Here is a 21,257-nt window from a genome sequence, read left to right as displayed (position 1 = left end):
GAAACGTCCAGTGACCCTTTGGAGAAAATGAGCAAGCTATCTTGAATTTCCACCTTGTGAGATACAAAGAATAGTGGGGCCATTTTAGTTGTAGTTAAGTGCTTTGATGACTGTATCTTATTTCTCTAAGGAAGTAGTTTAACCTAAAGTCAAGAACATGAACTGTGAAGTCAACAGTCCTCAATTGAAATCCTGGCTGTGCCAGTCAGTAGCAGGTTACTTAATTATTCTGACCTTTACTTTATCCATTGTAACATGGTTCCTGGTTATTGAAAGGATTAAATGAGATGTTGACTTCCAGAGCTTTACGGGTAGCACTAAATAGGTGTCATCAGTTACCGTTGCTAATAAAAATTGCAACAATGCAGTTTTTTCATAGAAAGGAGCATTAATAATAGTGTAATATATAGCTGTTTCATTTTCATCCTCACCAAGCACAAACTTTTATTGTGTTGTGCCCAGTATTTCTTGGTATATTAATCCTGTTACTGGACATAATATGAGGGGTTTGGAAGAGAGTGGCGTGAATATTTGGTCGTTGGTGTTTTAGTCCCACTGAGTTAGCAGTTAAGGAAAGTCCAAAAATAGACAAGCAAATTATAAACCTCTGATTTATTGGGGATGCAGCAAGTGACTTTTTAGGACTGATAAGTCATTAAACAAATAATTATTGTTTGCAACCTATATACCAAGCATCACTGTAGGTGCTTTGGATACAGTGGTGAATGAAACAGAGGCTCTTCATGTGTTCAGGCAGTTGGAGGCTAATAGCAATGACAACCATTGTGAAAATATACTTCAAGGCACAGCTTAAGGGTTTCATAGAAATACATCAAATAGAGGGATCTTGTATCCTCTTCCAAGGAAGTTTTGAGAGAAATTACATTCAAGCCATGGAAATTAGTCTCGTGCAGGAGGGCAATAACTGTATGTTTTGTTAAATTTTGTTACCAAATTATCTCAAAACACTAATAGTAGCTACCAGTGATTAAGTCAGATAGTCACTGAGTCAGCTCTGTGAGAGCGAATATCCTTATTTTATCTCAATTTCAGGAGGATTTAAGTATGGTCTTGCAGTACAAACTTCAGAGAAATATTTATCTCCCACAGTTAGAGGCTCCCTGGTTGCCCCCAGCTTACCACTAGGCTCATTTTGAGGGTGTCAGTACAAAGGGGAAATAAGACTCATCCAGGAAGCTTGGTTCTCATATTTTAGTTCACGTCTGCTGCTAATTCATTACAAGATCGTGGGCACATCTCTTCTCTGCAGGACTCAGTTTTCTGATCTGTGCCCTGAGGACTAGCAGTTAGATGAAATGAGGTTCTACTGAACTCCCAGTTTTCATCACGTCCACGATGTAGCAAATGAGAGCGCAGACAGAGGTTCAGTAACTTCCCTCAGGTCACAGGGCTGGAAGTGGAGAGGCCTCTTTTTTCACACATGAATACGATGCTCTTTTACTTTCCTTTCTCTTAACACCACTAGATCCATAGAAATCTAAGGTAGAAATTGTCCCCAGTCCCATCCTAAAATAAGAGAATTGTTTGCATTCCATTTGAATCTCACAGACGAGAATTAAACCCTTTTGGTCTACACGATATTTTCCATTATAGGTAGTCTTTTTAAAAAGTCATCCACCCCCTCTTACTGCCCTCAAGCGGAATAGTTTGTATCAATATGTGCACGCATATGAATGATTTTTATCTTTTAAAAAAGATTTTTATCTTTTAAAAAAGATTTATCTTACAAATATATTTCCTATAACTTGTTTCCTTCACTTACTAGTATGCCATGGAAGTCCCTCTCATCTCAGTGGATATAAATTCAGTTATTTCCACTGAATTTATGTCATATTCCATATGATTCAGACGTACCACAGTGCATTTGGCTCTCCCCTACTGATAGTTTTTAAAAATCATTTCACTACAAATGATGTAATAATGATCCTCGGTCATATATTTTTACACGACAGTGCTATAATCCCTATAACACATACTCTCAGAAGTAAAAGGGCTGAGACACAGGGTATGTATTTTTAATTTCAGTGTAAGTCTAGATTGTCTTTTAAAGAAGGGCATAACAGTTCACATTCTTATTTTTTTTATTAAAAAATTAAAAAAAATTAATTTTTTTAAATTTACATTTATTAATTTTTGAGAGACATAGAGTGCATTTGGGGGAGGGGCAGAGAGAGAGAAGGAGACACAGAATCCAAAGTAGACTCCAGGCTCTGAGCAAGCTGTCAGCACAGAGTGGGGCTCGAACAAACTGTGAAATCATGACCTAAGCCAAAATCAAGACTTGTACGCTTAACTGACTGAGTCACCCAGGTGCCCCATGATTCACATTCTTTTTTTTTTTTTTCTTTAAAGTTTGTTTATTTTTCAGACAGACAGTGTGCGAGCATGGGTGGGGCAGAGAGAGGGAGACACAAAATCTGAAGCCGACTCCAGGCTCAGAGCTGTCAGCCCAGAGCCTGATTCAGGGCTCGAACTCATGAACTGCAAGATCATGACCTGAGCCACAGTTGGACGCTTAACCAACTGAGCCACCCAGATGCACCCGCCCCCCCACGCGCCACACACACACAATTCACATTCTTAGGAACATCTTCATCAGAACTGGGTGCTTTCACTTTTTTGCCAATCTGGTAGTTGAAAAGATAGTATATTGTAAATTTACATTCCCCTCATTATTCACGAAATTAAGTTATTTTCTGCTCTTGGTCATTTCTATTTCTCTTTTCTGTGGATGCTCATACTCATTATTTATCCTTTGGGTTGTCTTTTTCTTACTGTTTTGAGGAGCTTTATGTGTATTATGGTTGCTAACCCTTTTTCTTTCAAGTGTATTTCAAATAGTTATATTTCCTTCTTTGACTTTATGGGAACTTTTGCCATAGAAAATTTATTTTTAAGTAATCATAGTTTTTCTTTTATAGTTTCTGTGGTTCTTGTCTTATTAGAAGAGTTCTTAAATATGGGTTAGTTGAGGATTCTCCTAATTGCCCTTCAATTTTTTTTTTTTTTTGTACTTTCAAAATTTAATTTTTTAGAGTTTATTTCCCCCTGGATATGTAGTTAATTGTGATAGCACCACTTACTAAACCACCCAGCATTTTCCCACTCAATTGTAATACCACTTTTGTGGTAAGTTAATTTCTCTTATATACTGGTATCTATTTCTGGGCCCCATATTCTCTTCTACAGGCCTGCTTGTCACTCTCTGTATCAATACCATATTGTTTGATCACATTGACTTTAAACCACATGTTCCCTTCAGGTCTTCCCATTTGAATACCTTCCTCTGTCCCCCCATTTTTTTTTGGTTCTTGTTGGACTTTTATTAAATAGTTATATAATTATTTTCAGAGAATTGACCACTGTATGATAAGACATGCTATTCAATCGCATGGTATGCTGATATATTGATTTTTGTGTATGTGTGTGTGTTTTAGAACTTATTTTTGGTACCTTAATAATATTCATTATATTCCCTCAGATCAGTTCGTTCTTTTAAATGAAACTCCATTCTTTTAAAATTTACTTCTAGGTAATTTGTAGTTATTGCCCATATTGTAAGGAGAATTCCCACTACCACTGACTGCCACACTCTGTCATTTCTAGCTGGTTATGGGTAATAAGGAGAAAGTCATTGATTTCTGTATTTTTCTAGTCATTCTTACTAGAGTCTCCTGGGTTTTATAGCTGTTCAATTGCATTTATTTTCTGTTTGAATTTGCTTCAGGCTTCAAAGTAAGAAGCAACAATAGTAGTGAAAATCGACATGTCTAGGTTTTTTTTCCTGTTTTTAATGGTAATATTTTTAGCTCTTCCCTTTTTATGAAATTGCTAGTGGTTTTATTAGTACAGAATCTACTAATATACTTTTTCATAAATTATAACCATTCTTGATTCCTTTTTGGTTTTTTGCTTTTGTCAATAACCTCTTTGCTGATCTCTTTATTTTCCATCTTTATTATTTCATTTTAGTAGTGTAACTAGTTCTATACCTGTATGTTTATAAACCCATGTAGGTGTGCTCTGTTCTCTAATCCAGAATGAGATATTCTTTCTTTTAACAGGTATTCAGCTTACGCATATTTGTGGTTATTGATAAACTTGACTACATACCTCCTCTTTTACCACGTTTTTACACTTTGTTTTACTTGGTGGTTTTGTGTGTGTGTGCGTGCGCGCGTGTGTGTGTGTGTGTGTGTGTGTGTGTGTGCTTAATGTGACTGGCCTGGTCATGTTAGAGTACACTTATTTCTTCTTTCATTAACTTGAAAGATCAAGAATGCTTTCCCATTCCACTAATGCTTACTTTCCTATTCACAACACTCCCAGTCAAACCCATATTTGTTGGTTATTTAAAAACAAGAACATGGGAATGCAAGCTGGTGCATCCACTCTGGAAAACAGTATGGAGGTTCCTCAAAAAACTAAAAATAGAACTACCCTACGACCCAGCAATTTCACTACTAGGCATTTATCCACAGGATACAGGTGTGCTGTTTCGAAGGGACACATGCACCCCCCATGTTTATAGCAGCACTATCAACAATAGCCAAAGTATGGAAAGAGCCCATATGTCCATCGACGGATGAATGGATAAAGAAGATGTGGCATACACACACACACACACACACACACACACACACACACAATGGAGTATTACTCGGCAATCAAAAAGAATGAAATCTTGCCATTTGAAACTATGTGGATGGAACTGAAGGGTATTATGCTAAGTGAAATTAGTCAGAGAAAGACAAAAATCATATGACTTCACTCATATGAGGACTTTAAGAGACAAAACAGATGAACAAAAGGGAAGGGAAGCAAAAATAATATAAAAACAGGGAGGGGGACAAAATAGAAGAGACTCATAAATATGGAGAACAAACTGAGGGTTACTGGAGGGGTTGTGGGAGGGGAGATGGGCTAAATGGATAAGCGGCATTAGGGAATCTACTCCAGAAATCATTGTTGCACTCTATGCTAACTAATTTGGATGCAAATTTTAAAAAATAAAAAATAAAATTAAAAAAAAAGAACCAGGCAAGGAAAAAAAAAAAAAACACAAGAGCAAAATTCTCCTCTATGTCCCACCCCCAAGGAACTGTATTTGCCCATTTAGCAATTCGAACATGAGAAAATACTTCTAAACTCATTGATTTCTCTACATTTCTCTGTTTTGCCTTATCAGGCCTGGGACTTTCCTTTCCTCCTCCACCACTGCCACCAGCTGTGGACTTTGCTGAGGGAGTTTAGTATTTTTAGTCCCGATATGTAATTAGAGTGTCATTCAAAGTGTGTTACTTCTCTTCCAGTAATCCTCATAGTCAAGTCATGCTGCCTCCACCCATTATTCAGACTAGCCATCTCTGCTACCAGGCGTTCTCCACTCCTCTCCCCTCCCCCCTAGCTCCATCTGGAGCTCTCTGTGTTCTCATTTAGGTTTGGGCTACAGGACCTTCTGGGATGGTTTGTAGGTTGAATCTGGTTTGAAACATATCATAACAGAAATTCTCTTTCTCTCTGAAATGTGAGTCATCCCTGGGTAGTTTCATGGTTCTTGTATCACTGTGCTTTTCCCTCAGTCATTTGTAGAACTTCCTTCACACTTTCCTACGTACTTATAAATGAGAATTTATTTTCCTTAGTAAACTTTCCATATATCATTCTGGAAGTGTGTTTTGAAATTTCAGCCTATCCTAGAAAATAAAACATTTTACTAAGATGTGTTTAGTTGTGTGTGTGTGTGTGTGTGTGTGTGTGTTCTCAGTTATCCTTCCTAAGACTGACTCAGTGACCCTATTCAATCAGGAAGACTTAAGTCTAGTGATAGCAATTCTGGCCCTAGATTATACACTGCCCCCCACCCCCCGCCGCCCGCCCCCAGCATATATTTTCTGCAGTGATAGTACTGTTTTATTTGTATTTACTCAGAATTCATAAATTAAATACCAGTAAAACTAAATATTTGTTTTGGTTATAAGTATATACATCAGTCTAATATAAATTATTAGCTGATTATTTAAAATAAAATATCAAAATAATGTAAGCAGTACCTAAAATGTAAAAAAGATTAATGCTGAAAATATTATTATTTTGTCCTTCTTACAAAGATGGAATCTTAAGAAGCCTCTCTCTTCCTGTGACTGTGTCATTGATACATAGCTGGTATTTTTAATGTACCAATATTGCCACTGCTCACAGGGACTGTCCTGACTCTATTAGTTGAGAGGCTGATGAGAACACATAGTAACAAGCTAATTCTCTATTTACCCGACTGTTTTCTCTTCAACTTTTTCTCTGTCGATTTTACGGTTTTAAGGAGGTAATTTTAGAACTTTTTTTTTGTTTTTTTAAGTAGCAATACCCATCTTTTTATTGAAGCTGGATATAGACTGCATTTTAAGGAAGGATTGTTGTTTGTCTTCATCTTGTCTGGTTTCTTTCTGCACAGTTGTAAATTCCCACATGCGGTGACCAGTGTTAATTTTGATGCCGACATGTTCATGTCCTGCTAGTACATTTGCTTGATTGACTGCTTCTGTCTTTCCCTCTGTGAATATTGTGGATGTAGAGATGATCATTTGCTAAACAGAGCACCTCATGTTTCTAATATATCCTATTACTGTTTGACATCCCCTCAAGGTACATATATTGGAGCTTTCTGAATAAAAGAAAGAAAGAGGGAGAGAGAGAGAAAGAAACAAACACAAACAAACAAACAAACCCTGGTGTTTGGGTACTTAAGAACAGCACTGAATACCAAAAAGGAGATTGTGGTCACTACTAAAATTTCCCTTCAAATCAGGGACATGTTCTTCTATCATTTGTTTAATCTTTAAGTCTCGATCCATTTCTCTTTTTCTTTCTGGGACTTGTGTTATTTTTCACTACTACATTTCTCGATCTGCCCTTCAGCTCTCATCTCTTCCATAATGATTACCATTTCCTAATTTTTCTGTTTGGAGAAACAGAAAAGTCCGCGAGACTTCACATTTTGTACTCGATCTACTTGATTTGAGTGTTCTCGTTTGGTGATTAGGGGTATGGTTTGGTGCTTGTTTGGGTCAGTGGTCGTGGTTGTAAGTGCACTTCCCATGAAAGAAGCCATCTGGTGGAGGCAGCACATAGTCTTCATGTTGCTGGATCCCTGCAGGAACTTTGCTCTGTATCTCCTAGGCAGCGAGGTAAAGCTGGAGGGTTGTGGAGCAGTGAAGAGAAGGGCCACTATCTCTATACCCGTGGGCCCAGGGTCAACAACTGGAAGATATTTTGTCCTCACTCAAGCAGACACTGCCAGGACCATGCATAAGCTGGGCAGGGGCCACCCAGACCACTCTCCCGGAGCCCTGGTGCCCTGGGCCCACTTCCCAGGACTTTCCGCTGCTGGTCCCTCCCACCTCGGCAAGCAGAGAAGAGGAAGAAGTCTCTTCTCCAGAGATCCCGGAAGAATCTGCACCTACAGCTGTGCCCTGCGAGGTTCTGGCTGCTTGCCCAGAGTGGCCTCTTCCCCGCCCCAGAGAGTTAGTGGTGAGGGAGCCTGGGAAGGAGAGGCAACAGGAACACACATTCAGGCTACCAACTTCTCCAGGGACAGTTTTGGTTTCATAGAACCAGTTTTACCTCTAGTGATGGCTTAGAGAAGTGGCATAGGGATCTATAAGGAGCTGTAAAGTGGATTCCAGGCTGTGCCGGCAAAAGCTTTTCCTCTAATTATATTCACAAAGAGGCCAAGCTTTTCTCAAATTCAAGGGAAGGGGAGATAACAACAACAACAACAATAATAATAATCTATATAGAGTGAATTTACATTCTGTGTGAAGAAAGCCAGATGTGATTAGGGAAGAATGACCATCATTTCTGTAGGGGTGGAAGAAGAGACATTTAAATAGAATAAAAAACAAACAACTTTTAATCTTTTTTTTTAATGTTTTATTTATTTGTTTTTGAGAGAGAGAGAGCACAAGCAGGGGAGGGATAGAGAGAGAAAGGGAGACACAGAATCTGAACCAGGCTCCAGACTCCGAGTGGTCAGCTCAGAGCCAGATGCAGGGCTTGAACTCACGAATTGCGAGATCATGCAACACCCGGTTGCCCCCAAAACAACTTTTAAAAAATATTTAGGGTCAATTATAAATTGAACTCCCCCCCCCCTTTTTTTTTGTAGTCTCCATAATCTTCCTATGTACTGTGCATTGTGTCTTTATAAGGAGATTATGTCTTGACCTCACAAAACATGCTTATAAATGTTCCTCAAAACATTTTACCTCTCCTTCTCCTCTTCTACTCTCTTTTCTTGAAAATGAAAGACGTTAATGCATGGTTACTTCACAAGAACGCAGCAACATACTTAATAAAAAATTGGAAAATGTCCTATTTTGAATAATAAAATAACAGATTTCCTATTTTTCTGTTAAAAGGTCAACATGATTGTGTGACTATAATCAACAATTTCTTTCCCCGAGAGAGACTGGATTATTACACGAAACCCCAGGGACTGGATAAAGAGCCAAAACTGCCTCCAAAATTGGCAGGCCCACTGCACAAAATTATTACCACGACAAATCTTCATCCGGTCAAGGTAGCATAGTGTTTTTTTATCTTCGCTTTTCATTTAAATATTGCTTCGGAGTTGAAACTGCTCTTGGTTATGTAAGATCATCTTGGTTGGGCTTTGCCAGTGTAGAGCTTGAGATGGAGCTCTGTTGTTCAGTTGGTACAGTGAAGGAGTGTTCTTGGTTTAAACCTGAGAGTGAGGGACACAGGCTAGGGCAGGAGGAGAAGCTTGGCAAAGAGGTGGGTTCAGCTGAAGCATACTTTCCACCTCATCTCACGGCAGCTCTGGACTGTTAATGGTTCCAGAGGGGCAAGGGAGTCAGGCTTTTGTATCACTCAGTTGCCAGTGCCGGAAACTTGTTCCCAGAGGGAAAGGACAGCCTCCCAGCTACTGCCAAGGACAATGGCTTCCTATGGATGAAGGCAGTTCCCTGGAGAAGGAGGCAGCTCTGAGCCCATCGCAGCCAGCACTCCCAGGAACTGAGGTTTAGTACACAGGCTGCTAAGAGGACCTCAGTGGGGCACCAACAGCATCTATTACAGTAAAGATCCTTCCAGGAAATGTTCTGAAATATAATCATGAGCACATTTTTTAAAAAAATGTTTTTATTTTATTTTTTTGAGAGAGAGACAGAGTGTGAGTTGGGGAGGGGCAGAGAGAGAGGGAGACACAGAATCCCAAGCAGGCTCCAGGCTCTGAGCTGTCAGCACAGAGCCTGACACAGGGCTTAAACTTACGAACTGTGAGATAATGACCTGAGCTGAAGTTGGATGCTTAACCGACTGAGCCACCCAGGCGTCTCAGTCATGACCACATATTTTAATGCAAGTAGCTATTTGATGCCTTTAAATAATATAGTTCTTCCAGAATTAGTTAAATCACAATAGATTTTCAGACTCTTTAGAACAACCCAGAAGTTCACATGGCTTACCTGAGAAACTTTAAGAGCCATTCTGAACTACTGTCTCTAATATTTTCTTCATAGTTTACATACAGACTTTTTTATTTGTTTAAAAAATGCATTTTTAAATTTAATTAATTTATTTTTTCATAAATCAATCCACATGAGCATAATTTTCTCAGTGAATCATTATAGAAAACTCTGTGTGTGCCACAGTGATGCTGTCCTTTTTCAAATTTCAGTGATCTGTATCTTCATTCATAGCGTATAGATTTGATAGTAATTCAGAACTGTTTGGTGAGCAAGATGACAAATTGGATAAAAAATTAATAACATTAGTACAAAATGTTATTATAAATGCAGTGAATTAGATGTCCTTTAAAGTCTATTTTGGTGAATCTGTGGAACATACTGAACACCATTAAAATAAGCGGGCAGTTTGCATAAAGTAACTCTTTTAAAGACTGACACTTACTTGAAGATATAAGTTCCAAATTATATGTAATATTATTACTTTATTGATGTTTCCCTTTGCATACAGACTTTGAAGCTCAAGAAACAAACTTACAAAACATACCTGCCATCTGCCTTTCCTCTTCAATTGTTGTACTTAATATTCTGAAAGAACCCCAGGAGGTAACACTTGTGATCCTAAGTGGGCAAAAACAGAAATTCAGCCACAAATCATGTTTGTATTTATGGTGGAGATTAAGTGGAACTTAGAATTTAACTTTTAGAAAATGCGTAGCCCTTCTGTAACGATGGGTTTTTTCCCTCCCAGCACACGCAGGCAAAGAGATAAGTCCCATGTAGGAGCTCCTCCTCGCCCGTGGCGCTCTTTTTCTTTGCGGTGGTGCAGGCTAGGGTAGGAAGACAGGATTTTTCCTAGGATATAGCATTTCTCCACATGGAGAATGTGTGCGGTTTTAAAAGGCCCTCCAGCCTGAGCATTATGGGATCTTCTGGTTTAGACTGATTTGAAGAAGTTCCCTGTATTTTTCTGATTCACTGTCTTTTATATCTGTTTCTACCCCTTGAGACTGCAATAATCTCAATAAATGGGAATAATTGAGTCTGTGGAGTAATTTTTTTTTAGTGTTTATTTTTGAGAGAGAGAGAGAGAGAGAGAGAGACAGAGCATGAGTGGGGATGGGGCAGAGAGAGAGGGAGACACAGAATCTGAAGCAGGCTCCAGGCTCTGAGCTGTCAGCACAGAGCTTGATGCAGGGCTTGAACTCACAAATCGTGAGATCATGACCTGAGCCGAAGTCAGACGCTCAACCGACTGAGCCACCCAGGCGCCCCTGTGGAGTAATTTTTGATATTTATATGTAACCCAGTCTCTTCGGGTTAAATGTTTTAGTAATTACTGTTCTTTAATGATCTTTATTACTTTTTCTTTTTTTTAATTTTTACTTCTTCTTCTTCTTCTTTTTTTTTTTTTTGAGAAAGAGAGTGCATGCCCATGCACACGAGCACGGGACAGGCAGAGAGAGGGGGAGAGAGAATCTTAAGCAGGCTCCACACTGACAACGTGTGCACTCTCTCTCAAAATAATTTTTTTAAAAACTAAATAAATATAAAAGCACATATTTGAGTAAATTAGAGTAAGGGTATATTTATACAGGCAATAAATTGTAAACATATATGAACTGAAATAGCCTACATTATATATTTTTTAGTACATTTGGTCTTAAAAGAGATTATTCTGTAATTATAGTACCTTCCTTCAAACCACACCTTGCTTTTTGTAGCTATAAATGATCTATTCACTTGGAAACCTCCCCGCCCACTTTGGATAAAAGTTGTGCAGTTGCTATTGTGGTGGCTTATTTTCATTGCTTTCCCCTTTTCAAGTCAGCAGGGGTCTTCTTGAAGCGTATTATAAAAAGGTAACTAACAGCCATTGTATAGAGTCACAGACCTTTTAAAATCACAGAGAGCCTCCTTGATACACAATTCACCCTTTCACTGCGGTGCACTTAACATAGCTGCCTGTGCGTCAAGGTTAAGTGGCTCCTGTAGCGATATGGATGTTTGTTTTCAACAGGGACTTGGAGAATTGTGCTGATGCTCAGAATACAGAGGTATACAGGAGAAAAACAGAATCACAGGAAAAATGACAACAGAATTGAGCAGAGTCTCTAAGTGGTCAGGAGACAGATGTACATAACTTTTTAAGGCCAGAATTGTTGGTTTGGTAATTTTTTTTAAAAGAAAAATAAAAAGAATTCAGAATGTCACTGTATAAACATATTCTTACATTCTTTGGGAGATGAGATATATCTGGCTTTTATGCTTAATGGAATATATTTATTCCTCCTCAATAATTAATAATGAGATTTTCTTTATAATGGATTACTTTATAATGCTCAAAAGATTAAAGGAAGGAAACTAGTTCAAATAATATTTTTTTGTGTTTATAAAATGTTTCAAGTAAGCTCATAGAGCTATGGTTATATGTCGTTTTTTTTTTTTTTTTTTTAGTACAGTGGTATATATCACAAAGTAAATAAAGCCTAATATTTTCATAAAAGGAAAAAATGAATCTGGGTTCTAAGAATTTTTAGACAAGGTTATATTTATAAGTTTAAGATCCTGTGTTTTGATTATAAACGCTTCATGCAAAAATATACAACAGTTTCAAGTGATTGCACTTGACAGTAGAAATACATGTAATTAACAAGCCTTCTCTGCCAAAAGTTAATTTTTGATAAATGTTATTATGTAAGTTGTCAGCAAATTTACCAACCGGACTTCTCCTTATACTTATTTCATGAACTTTCTTTTATTATTGAGTGCTATATTGTAAGTAAAATATTATATTATATACCAATCTAGTAGTGTCAAAAATAAGTTCAAATCATATTTTAATTTCACAAGAACACTTAATCTATGTTAAATTTTTAATTAGGCTAGGCATGGGATTTATGTAAGTTAACAAATTATCTTCATATCTGAAGAAAAGGATCTAATACATGAAATCTGCTTTCTGTGATTACCTGATATTTACATTACCCAAGATAGGTATTTAGTTGTAACACAAAGGTTAGCAAATACTGACTTTTTGCTATGTGTGTACAATTGTGCCCATGTTACACATGTGTTTGCATTACTGTTATGTCCCCACGGATGTTTACATCTGTCCTGTGCAGACCTACTTCAGGTAATCTAGCCTATAACAAAGCCAGTAAAAAAAAAAAAATTAAAAAAAAAACTCGGGGCGCCTGGGTGGCGCAGTCGGTTAAGCGTCCGACTTCAGCCAGGTCACGATCTCACGGTCCGTGAGTTCGAGCCCCGCATCAGGCTCTGGGCTGATGGCTCGGAGCCTGGAGCCTGTTTCCGATTCTGCGTCTCCCTCTCTCTCTGCCCCTCCCCCGTTCATGCTCTGTCTCTCTCTGTCCCAAAAATAAATAAACGTTGAAGAAAAAAATTAAAAAAAAAAAAAAACAACTCCTCATTACACTGATTTTGGACTTAATCTGTATACATATATGAGAAGTGTGGGACTCATAATGCATCAAATTTGATAACTCTCTAGTATTCCTCCTTTTAAAGCTATTATTGCTTTGACCTATTCTCATTACCATAGAAGATTAGAAGCATATCATAAAAATTTCCACAGAGAAATGTAGTTAATTGGAAAGTAATACACTTTTTATTTTTAGACTGCTTCTTGTGAAAATCTCATTTCTTTATAATTAATAAGAATTAATGAGAATTATAGTACTCCTAACCATGAAATTCTAAAGCTCAGTAATGTTAGCTAAAAGTAGTGATTACTTGGTGATTTGATTCTGTATATAAAGGATATGTGAATATGCCACTTTTATCTTTGGTAGAAATGCTTTTAACCGAGAATCTAAAATCATCTGCATGGCATAGTAACACCCTGGTTTAGCTGGATGGCAGATCACGTGATAACTTAGATATAAAGAGTTCAAGAGATGTCACGATGCTACGGTCCTCTGTATTAGTTTCATAACTTTGATCATTGGCAGTCGGCATTCTAATTTGAATTAACATAGTAAACATATGACCCTGAGAAAGACATTATTTGGTAATCTATTGAAATCAACCCAAACTGACTGCCTAATTTGTACATGGAAAAATCTCTCATGGAATTTCTTTTTTTTTTCTCATGGAATTTCTAAGCTCACTGTAATTTCTTCTAGATCGTGATGCTTATAAATGAGAATCCTCTACTGGCAGAAGAAACAGCTCTGAATAAATGCTACAAGGTGATGGATTTGATTTGTGAGAAATGTATGAAGCAGAGAGACATGAATGAAGTGCTGGCTATGAAAATGCACTACATCAGCTGTATCTTTCAGAAATGCATTAACTTTTTAAAAGATGGAGAGAATAAACTGGACACTCTCATCAAAAGGTACTGTTTGTTTTTGGTTTTTTTTGTTTTTTACCATGTCATATGTAGAACATGCTCAGATGGATAATGAATTATTATGTGAAGCCTCATTATGGATTAAAACATTAAGCAATTTAGCAGCAGTTGTTACTATTGGGCTCACATTTAGTCTGTAAGAAACGAAAGACGATGTTACGTTTAGACTGAGTGGTTATTCAGTTGTGTACTTTCTACAGTGATGCTTTTGTCATCCCCAGTTTACAGGTGAGGAATCTGAAGTTCGGAGAAGTTAAGTAGTGTGTGTAAGATGTAGAAGGTAGCCCAAGTCCAGCTTTGACGATGGGTACACCGTGCCGTAGGTTCCTGGTCCGGATTCGTCGTGGCCCTCAGTGTACCTCCGTTACTGAATCTGCGAGATCTGTGTGTTATCCTTGTTCTCTGAACCACCAGGGATCAAATTCCCTTACAGTCACACTGAGAAAAGTGAACTGTGTCAGAAGGGTGTAACTTAATGAGAATTCTCGTTCTTTGTACAAATAACTGGCATGGTAATGAGTAACTAGCTAATCTGATCATGGCAGTTAGTGTGTTTTGTGGCAGGGGTTGCTTTTATAAATACAGCTCGGGGCCCGTAAACCTGATAAGGCCTAGCTTAGCATGCAGCTAGAAGAGCAATTTGAATTAAGTCTGTCATCACGACTTGAAGAGACAATGAAAATCTGAAGTAGAAAAGAAGAAACTACTAAAAGTTCATGGGTTTGGCTGTGAGGAAATGCTTAGGGATCAAACTCCAGTTATTTTTTTTTAAAAAATATCTTACAGCTTGCTAAAAGGCCGGGCTTCTGATGGCTTTCCGGTATATCAAGAAAAGATCATAAGAGAAAGTATCCGAAAATTTCCTTACTGTGAAGCGACACTCCTCCAGCAACTGGTGCGAAGTATTGCTCCTGTTGAAATTGTAAGGCTCCTCACGATCACTTAGTTAACTCTACCAGTAAGACCTAATTACTGTATTTTGAGCAATTAAAGGCAAGTTCTCTTTAGCATTAATTTATTGTTTATTTAATAGATAAATAATTACTGTAGACAGTTTTCAGGAACAGACATGGTGATCGATTTGCCTGTTAACCTTGTTTCTGTTCATATGCCTCCCCTTCTTGATCCTCTTCTGTCATTTTTATATAACTCATCGTTTAGTAAATAGTATTCCCCTCTGTCGGAATTGAGACGGCTGTATGGAAACTTAACATTTTAAAGACCTCTGTGAAACCTGTAAAGGTGGGTTCACACCTGTTCTGTAATACAGATACACACATGTTCACTTGCAGCTTGTGAAAAACCAGTACAAAGTCCCACGCTAGTTGAAAGGAGGAACTGATTGTCTAGGTTGATGGTTTCTGGTCGTGGGAGATGTGAAGGGATGGTCACGGGGAAGCTTGTTGTATGTCTTCATAAACAATCTTAAAGTGTGTCCCAGCTTCTGAGATTCTACCTTAATGCCTCTGATTATAAATTTTCCATACTTAACAAAATTCTGTTTTTACTTCCCAGCTGTAGGAAGTAAAATTTAACTTCATTGTTCTTCCAGAATTATATATTCTCTCTGGTAAACTATATTTATCTGGATGCTGGTAGTTGTGAATGTCCCGCGTAGCCACTGTTTACTACCTAAGGGGTTTTGTTAAACTGGCAAGTTTACAAGCCAATGAAGCAATGCTAATCTTTTCCTGTACAACGGTAACTCTCAGGGTTGCCTGCCATGTCACCTACGGCACTTTCTGCCCACGTGGGTGCCTGGGCCCTCCTGCAGAAGTTTTCATCCCCTCTGCCTCCTATGGCTCTTGGCTTCTTCCTGTCACAAATCCCAGCAGGAAGTTTGAGGCATAGCTACATTTAAGAAGTGTTGAGTCCGCATTGTAACAGAGTATACTTTTAAAGAAGTTTGGCTTTTGTAATTGACAAAATATATTTTAACTTCTGGAAGACTAGCTAATGTCTCAGTTCTTACAGGCTGTGTTGAGTGTTTGTTTTTAAGTTGAATATCTTTCCATGAGGTGAACTCTGGTACCTAAACAAATTTGTACTTAACAAAGTGGATGACAAGGTTGTGTATAACAAAGTTCCTGTCCCCCCAGCAGTGACAAGAAAGGTTCCGTGATGTTGTCTAGTTGTACCATCAATTTTTTTTCTCAAGCAATAATTCACACTAATAGCTGTGCTCTTGTAACATAGGTAAAGTCTGTGTCACGTATAGCCTTATTGACTTTGTCTCTTGTGTGCCTGCTTCTGGACAACATTGTTTATGCAGTATCGTCTCCGTAGTCTTCCCATGTTGATTTGATCTGATTTGATTTGATTTATTTAAAGTTGGCGAGGTGCAGTGAGAGAGGGAGAGAAAACCCAAACAGGCTCCACTCCATCAGCACAGAGCCCAAGGTGGGGCTCGATATCATGAACCGTGAGGTCATGACCTGAGCTGAAACCAAGAGTCAGATGGGTAACCAGCCGAGCTTCCCAGGCACCCCTCCATGGTGATTTTAAAGTGTATTTTTCTCTTCTTCATGCCTACTCTAGGGTTCTGATCCCACTGCATTCTCTGTACTTACCCAAGCCATCACTGGTCAGGTGGGTTTTGTGGATGTTGAATTTTGCACAACCTGTGGAGAAAAGGGAGCAAGTAAAAGATGTTCTGTATGCAAGATGGTAAGAATGAAGTTCTTTGAAGTTCACTGATTTGGTTTAGGTTTCATATCCGAGTTGATAAACTGAGTTTTAATATTCTAAATACAGTGATTGGCATTAGTTTTCTAATAGACTCTAATATGGTACAAATTCTATGCATGTAATCCTTAAAAGTAGTTCTGGGAGAAAAGTATGGGAGAAATGTAGTTCTGTGCCTTATCTTCTCTCAGACTTCCATATTGCCACAGCTTCAGTGCTGACCACCTCCAAGAAAAAGAATGCAAGAGAGTGAATACAAAAAAGATAATCCATAAGGGATTGAGGCTGGTGCAGACCTGAGAACCTAAAGTAGGACAGTTCATAGATATGCAATCTCGACTCTTCTGATGGCAGCTTAACTGCAATCTCTCCATCATGTCTTCTATGTAAAACTACAACTCCCTTCTTACTGCCACCGATCTTTAAGCTCTCTGGACTGTATTACCCACTTCTGTCAGAATGAACTTTGAAAGGGCATATCTAATTGGGTTCTTCTCCTCACAGATACTACCTGCAAGCATTCATCTGTGCATTCACTTTACCCTATCCATTAAATCAAGTTCCTGTTGTTTTTAAGGTTGAAATTCTTCAGCGTATTAATAACATTCATCACATTTTGCTTTAACCTACTTCTGCGCTTCATCTCTTTTAATTACTTACTTCTTTGAACCTTGGTTTCTTTGTATGTGAAATGGGGTTAGTGTTGTAAGAATTTATTGAGACCATCTATATTGGTTAACTGTTGCTGCATATAAAACCCTCCAAAATTCAGTACTTAAAATGCAGTAATTTGCTAATTTCCCATGTTGGCGGTTGGCTGAGATGGGCTGAGAGGGCCTGGGGCACTTTTTCTCCATGTGTCTCTTATCCTCCTTAGACCAGCAGGCGGCCTGAGCCATCTCATAATGATGGCAGAAGTAAAAGTGGGGAGGTGAAAACACATGAGGTCTCCTGAAGTCTAGCCTTGAAATTGTCATGCTCTCTCATTCCTTTGGCCAAAGCAAGTCACATGGCCAAATTGTAAACTCAGTTCTTCCCTTCAGTAAAAAGAACTTTGAAGTCTCATGGGAAAATGTAAACATGCAGGGAAAAATTAAGAATTGGGACCAGTGAAACAGTCTCCAGTATGTGTCATCTATTTATAAGGGCCTCGCACAGTGCTTGGCATAGAATCTTACAAAACTCTAAGGTCCATTTGCACAAACTTCTTGCTGTTCCTTGAGCATATAATTCGTTTCCCTTCCTCCATTTTTGTACAAGATAATCTCTGCCTGGGAATGCTTCTTTCCCATTCCTCTGTTGACTGACTTCCTTCATTTAGAGGGAGTCACTGCTTCCTCTGTGCTCCTGTTGCTATTACTACACTTACTAGGATATAAATCATGTTGTTGAGTGTCTGCCTTCCTCCACGCTGCCCCATCCAGCTCTTTTTCAACCTACCTTCTTCTGAGATAACTATATCTCCCTTGTCATAGTACTGTATCACTTCTGACACATAGTAGGTTCTTTTTTAAAACAAATTTTTCAATTGTTTATTTATTTTTGAGAGAGAAAGAAGTAGAGAGCAAGCAGGGGAGGGGCAGAGAGAGAGGGAGACAGAGTCCCCAACAGGCTTGAACGGGGGGCTTGAACTCACAAACCGTGAGATCGTGACCTGAGCTGAAACCAGGAGTCGGACGCTTCACTGACTGAGCCACCCAGGTGTCCCCACATAGTAGGTTCTTAGTAAATCACTTGTTGGAGTCTTTGGTAGACTGTTCATTGTATATCCATTATTGTTATAAAGCACGAGCTAAAAATCACAAATCTAAGTTAGTGTACTTATGGTTTTAAAAGAAAGCATACCAAACAGCATTTTTACAGCATAGTTGTTGGTTTAGTGTTATAGTTGGAATATCATGCAGTCACAGCTCTTGAAATGAAATAAACTTAACAATTGTTTTCAGGTAACATACTGCGATCAAACCTGTCAGAAAACACACTGGTTTGCACATAAGAAAATCTGTAAGAATCTAAAGGACATTTATGAAAAACAACAATTGGAAGCTGCCAAAGAAAAGAGTGCAGAGGAAAACAGTACGTATATAAAAAGCAAGCTCATGGAGAAGAGGAATGATATTATTAATATTAACACAGGGCACCAAGGGACGGAGTATTCTCTGGGGACTGAGGAAACTTGGAGTTGACCAGCATAAAAATCACACTTAAATTTGTCCCTACTTCGGGTTGCTGGGATAATGTCTAGAATATGGTTAGCCTAGAAGTCCCTGGAAAACAAAGAGGTATAGAATTTTAAGGAATAGGGTTTATTCCATATTCTACATTTGGACTCAGGAGAGTACCCTGCAACAACAGGACTTTAAGTGAGTATTCACTTATCCTCTACTCACAAAGGATTTTAAGGTCTTCGACTAAGGAAATAATTACATTTCCCCTAATGGCTACCCACAGATTTTAAGGTTGGGAACCTTTAATTTTTTAAATTAAATTACAAAGCTGTAGGTGAAATTACAGAGCAAATTTATAAATTACAGATTACATCGCAGACCTACTGTACAGATTAGGTTTCTATAAGTGTCTGGGCATAGAGTTCCCTATTATTTTTTCTCTCCCTCCCTCGTGAAGTATATGACTCATTTTCATCAGAAACTGAGTTGCTTCAGCAATGGTTCACAGACCGTAGTGGAAAACAATGTCCACTCTATGCCCCACCCCTGAAAATATATCATACGTTCTGGGGAGCGCATCTAGTTTGAAAAAGTGGCCCAGGTGACTCGGATACAAAACACTTCCCCCTCCACCCCTTTTAAAGCTGTACTGCCTTTACCACTTGCTTGAGAAACACTATTAGTAGGATTGAATGATGTGCACAAAATGAAATTTAATTTATATAAATAAATTGTTACGAGAACAGCCAGGCTTTCTGCCACGCCTTCTCGTGTCTTCTGGACCAAACGTCTGTATGCTCTGTGGAAGGCGGAGGATAGCAGCTGGTCTCGTACCAGACGAGCGAGAGAGTAAGACTGTCAGGAAGCATGGGAATTCCCAGTTGCGAAGCAGCAGCAGGTGCCATATGCTTTTCTAAATGTCTCACGCACCTCTACTTCCCACCGGGGTAGGATAGCCTTTATTATCCCCCACTTTACAGATGAGGAAACAACCTCGTACAGGCCATCACCTACCCAAAGACATCAAGGTAATTCACGGCAAAGCTGTATTTAAATGCAGGTTTTATCAGATGCCAGACAACCATTTAGATTTCAAGGCCCAGCGGCTGTGGAGCCAGAGGCCTGCATCCAAATTCTGGTTTGCTCCTTCACTCTGAGTTGCCAAACCCTTCTCTTCTCAGTTTTCCCATTTGTAAAAGTCATGATAATAATGATAATAGAGATAATTTACCTCACATGGCTATTGGGAGGATTCAATAATTTAATACACAGAAAGCACTTAGGAGAGTGACTGACATGTGGTAGGAATAACAAAATGATTTTTTTTTTTGTTTTGGTCAGATGGCAAACTTGATGTCAATTCTAATTGTGTTAATGAAGAGCAGCCAGAGGCCGAAACGGGAACTTCCCGAGAGGATTGTAACCCCAAAGAGTCTGTAGAAGGGGAGGAAGAATGTCCTCAGAGTGAAGCTGGGTTGGAAGGCTTACAGGATGCTCCTGCAGGTCCACAGGCATCTGAGGAGTAAAAGCCAGAGCCAGCACCAGTGTGGATGGTTCGTACCCTGGCAGGTAGCTGGAAAGCTCATGCGACTGTATCCTCACTGCCTCATGATACCTGCATGGCACCATGGCAGGATTCCATGTTTCCTAGAATAGACGCTTTCAAGCAAAGCTCTGTCTACCATGCCCTAATTTCCTCGTGCTCTCTGTACTGTCATTGGACAGATACCACAAGGGAAAAATTTTTATTTCAAACTATAGAAGAAACATTTTTATTCCCTTTCTGAGGCCAGCTTCCCTGCAATTGTTCTCAAAGCAAAATACATCCCTTAAAGAAGAAATAAAATATAGGCTGTGGGGAACAAAGGACCCGCAGAATAGGTGTAGGAGAGAGATTTTCAGGAAGGAAGGATTTTTTAGCCACTGAGACGGGTAGTTAAATGAATCATAATTTATATGCGAGTAAGATGAATATAAATAGCATTTACAATAGTGAAGCCCTGCTTATTAAGATGCAATGAAATGAAGAAAAGTTGTATGTTACAGGATCTGTCCCAGTTCAGCCCATTGTAGTTTTATATAGAAATTATCCTGAGCAGTCTGAACTTTATATAGTTCCTGTGGTGACGTTGTATATACAGTATTTGTACCTTCAGAAATGTCAAATCTCCCAGAAGGAACGAAGGCATAGCCACAGTTCTCAGCATGTGCTTTAAAAAGGATATTTCATGAAATGTTTGATTTAATAATGGCTAAACATAGTGTGTCCACAGTTATGAAACTAATTCACGTGCCATATTCCACTTGAAAGGCTTTTATCTTCCCGTAAGCTTTTCATGTGGCTCTTCCTGTCCAGAAATTGATTTGTAACTGTCACTTTTAGAATGTCCCGGCACCAGTTTTTAGCTTACACAGTACCGAAGCAGGCTAATGTGTGATAGCCAAAGACAGTGCCGTGTTTCAGAGTTTCTTGTGATGATTGTAAAATAAATTGTGCCTACTGTATAACCAACTCTACACCTT

At 38.7% G+C, this 21,257-nt stretch overlaps 1 protein-coding gene across 1 annotated transcript in view; it reads left to right on the top strand.

The window, feature by feature from the left end:
• ANKMY2 (ankyrin repeat and MYND domain containing 2) overlaps positions 1–21,251 on the top strand; it is a 35,663-nt gene extending 14,412 nt beyond the window's left edge. Inside the window, exons 5-10 of the mRNA XM_047845009.1 lie at positions 8,439–8,599; positions 13,652–13,866; positions 14,668–14,803; positions 16,420–16,548; positions 18,513–18,642; positions 20,076–21,251. Of these exons, the coding sequence (XP_047700965.1) occupies positions 8,439–8,599; positions 13,652–13,866; positions 14,668–14,803; positions 16,420–16,548; positions 18,513–18,642; positions 20,076–20,260 (956 nt within the window). The 3' untranslated portion in view covers positions 20,261–21,251. The remainder of the gene's footprint in view (positions 1–8,438; positions 8,600–13,651; positions 13,867–14,667; positions 14,804–16,419; positions 16,549–18,512; positions 18,643–20,075) is intronic.
• Positions 21,252–21,257: the final 6 nt, after the last annotated feature.

This window comes from Prionailurus viverrinus, chromosome A2 (genome assembly GCF_022837055.1).
Source record: "Prionailurus viverrinus isolate Anna chromosome A2, UM_Priviv_1.0, whole genome shotgun sequence".
Taxonomy (NCBI): domain Eukaryota; kingdom Metazoa; phylum Chordata; class Mammalia; order Carnivora; family Felidae; genus Prionailurus; species Prionailurus viverrinus.
The sequence above is the reverse complement of the archived record's forward strand: the minus strand, read 5'-3'. Positions and strand labels throughout refer to the sequence as shown.